The following is a 1524-nucleotide window of genomic DNA, read 5'->3' on the forward strand; positions in this document are numbered from 1 at the left end:
GTAGGCAACAAGACAGGAAATGTATTGAGACATGTGATAGTGGTTTTGTTCTGAATATTGCACTGTCCGTGAATGTAATAAAGAAGTTATTTAACTTTGCGTAAGCTTGAAGGGTCCAATTGTCGTCAAAACTCTGGGACATGAATAGGGTTAGTAATTCGGAACATCAGGAAAATAGGTACTTAAATCCTGTCTTCCCCTGTAGCTTCTGAGGAGGGCAGAGCAGTGTCTTCTCAGGTCAGCCCTCTCTTTTAAACGCATTCTAACAGCCAAGCCTAGAAAATAGTCCAAGTCAGCCAGAAGGCTGGCTCCGTTACCTGCACACATTTGCTCTTGGGGAAACAGGTAAGTTTCAACGTGTCCTGTTGTGATATTTTTGGGGATTTATATGTTCCTAGGAGATGACTCAGGAGAGGCCACACCCTCATTCTCACTGTGGAAGGAAAAGAGGATGGTGCAGTCATTGTCCTGTCAACTTAGACCAGACACCCCCAAAGTAGAGATACTGTTTTATTTTTTCCAGGATTATCTTCATCAGTGATCTTCGATGCTACAAAGTAAATTCAGTTGTGTTTAGCTCTACCTTTTGAGGGGCTGCATTGCGGAAGAAGACTGCCTAAAGAACCACAGTGGACATTTTAGATCTTACTTATGTCAGGTAATCCCTTTAACCAGACTTTACCCAGTTTGGCAAGGTAAGTGTTTGTGAGAAAAAAGAGGAGAGGTAAGTAAGATGGGCTCAGGGTTCAGGCTTTGTATGGCAGACGGGGAGTCTCAGTTTGCACATCTGTAAATCGATATGATGTTTATGAAGACTAAATGAGGGGACATGGGCCAAGCACCCAGGACAGTGCCCGGTACAGAACTGTGGGAAGACACTTCATAACCGCACCGGGTCTTCTGAAACCTCGCTCCCCTTGCTCTTCCCTGTGATGGCTCTGGAGATCATAAAAATGCCTCTCCCCGTCTCTCCCTTCCTTCTCCTCGTCCTCCCCATGACAAGGAAGCAGCCGTCTCCGTTCCCTGGGATTCGGAAGCTCCAGCCTTCCAGAACAGCCCAGCCCAGGGGTTGCTAAGGTCGGGATGGGGGAAGTGGGGGTGGGGAGAGGAGAGCTGCAGCTTCAGCCTGCGCAGCGCAGCGGGGAGGCGACGGGGAGGAGATGGGGGGGCGGGCGCAGTCCACCCCAGGGTGGAGAAGAGGGAAGGCGAAGGACGCGCGCTCCCAGGCTCGTGACCGTGACCGCAGGCGGCGCAGGGACCGGGGCGCAGATAGCCTTGGAGAGATGGCAGGCGGCGGGCACCGGCGCGTCCTGGGCGCCCTCCACCTGCTGCTGCTGGCCGCCCTGCCCCTGGCAACCGAGGGGATCAATCGGGGCGCCGCCGGCTGGACCCAGGAGAAGGTGAGGGACCGCTGCTGCGCGATGGTACCTGGGCGGCCCTTGCCGGGTGCGGGGATCTGGGGCCGGGCGAGCCCACCTAGGCAGCGAGGGAGGCGGGGCGGAGCGGCGGTCCCCGGCCCCAGCA

General features: G+C 54.7%; 1 protein-coding gene across 1 annotated transcript in view; it reads left to right on the forward strand.

The window, feature by feature from the left end:
* The first annotated feature begins 1158 nt into the window (after nt 1-1158).
* The window catches only part of QPCT (glutaminyl-peptide cyclotransferase), a 19987-nt gene continuing 19621 nt past the window's right edge, over nt 1159-1524 (forward strand). The window contains exon 1 of the mRNA XM_006755909.2: nt 1159-1400. Coding sequence (XP_006755972.1) covers nt 1161-1400 — 240 coding nt within the window. The 5' untranslated portion in view covers nt 1159-1160. The remainder of the gene's footprint in view (nt 1401-1524) is intronic.

This window comes from Myotis davidii, unplaced genomic scaffold (genome assembly GCF_000327345.1).
Source record: "Myotis davidii unplaced genomic scaffold, ASM32734v1 scaffold151, whole genome shotgun sequence".
NCBI classification, from domain to species: Eukaryota; Metazoa; Chordata; class Mammalia; order Chiroptera; family Vespertilionidae; genus Myotis; species Myotis davidii.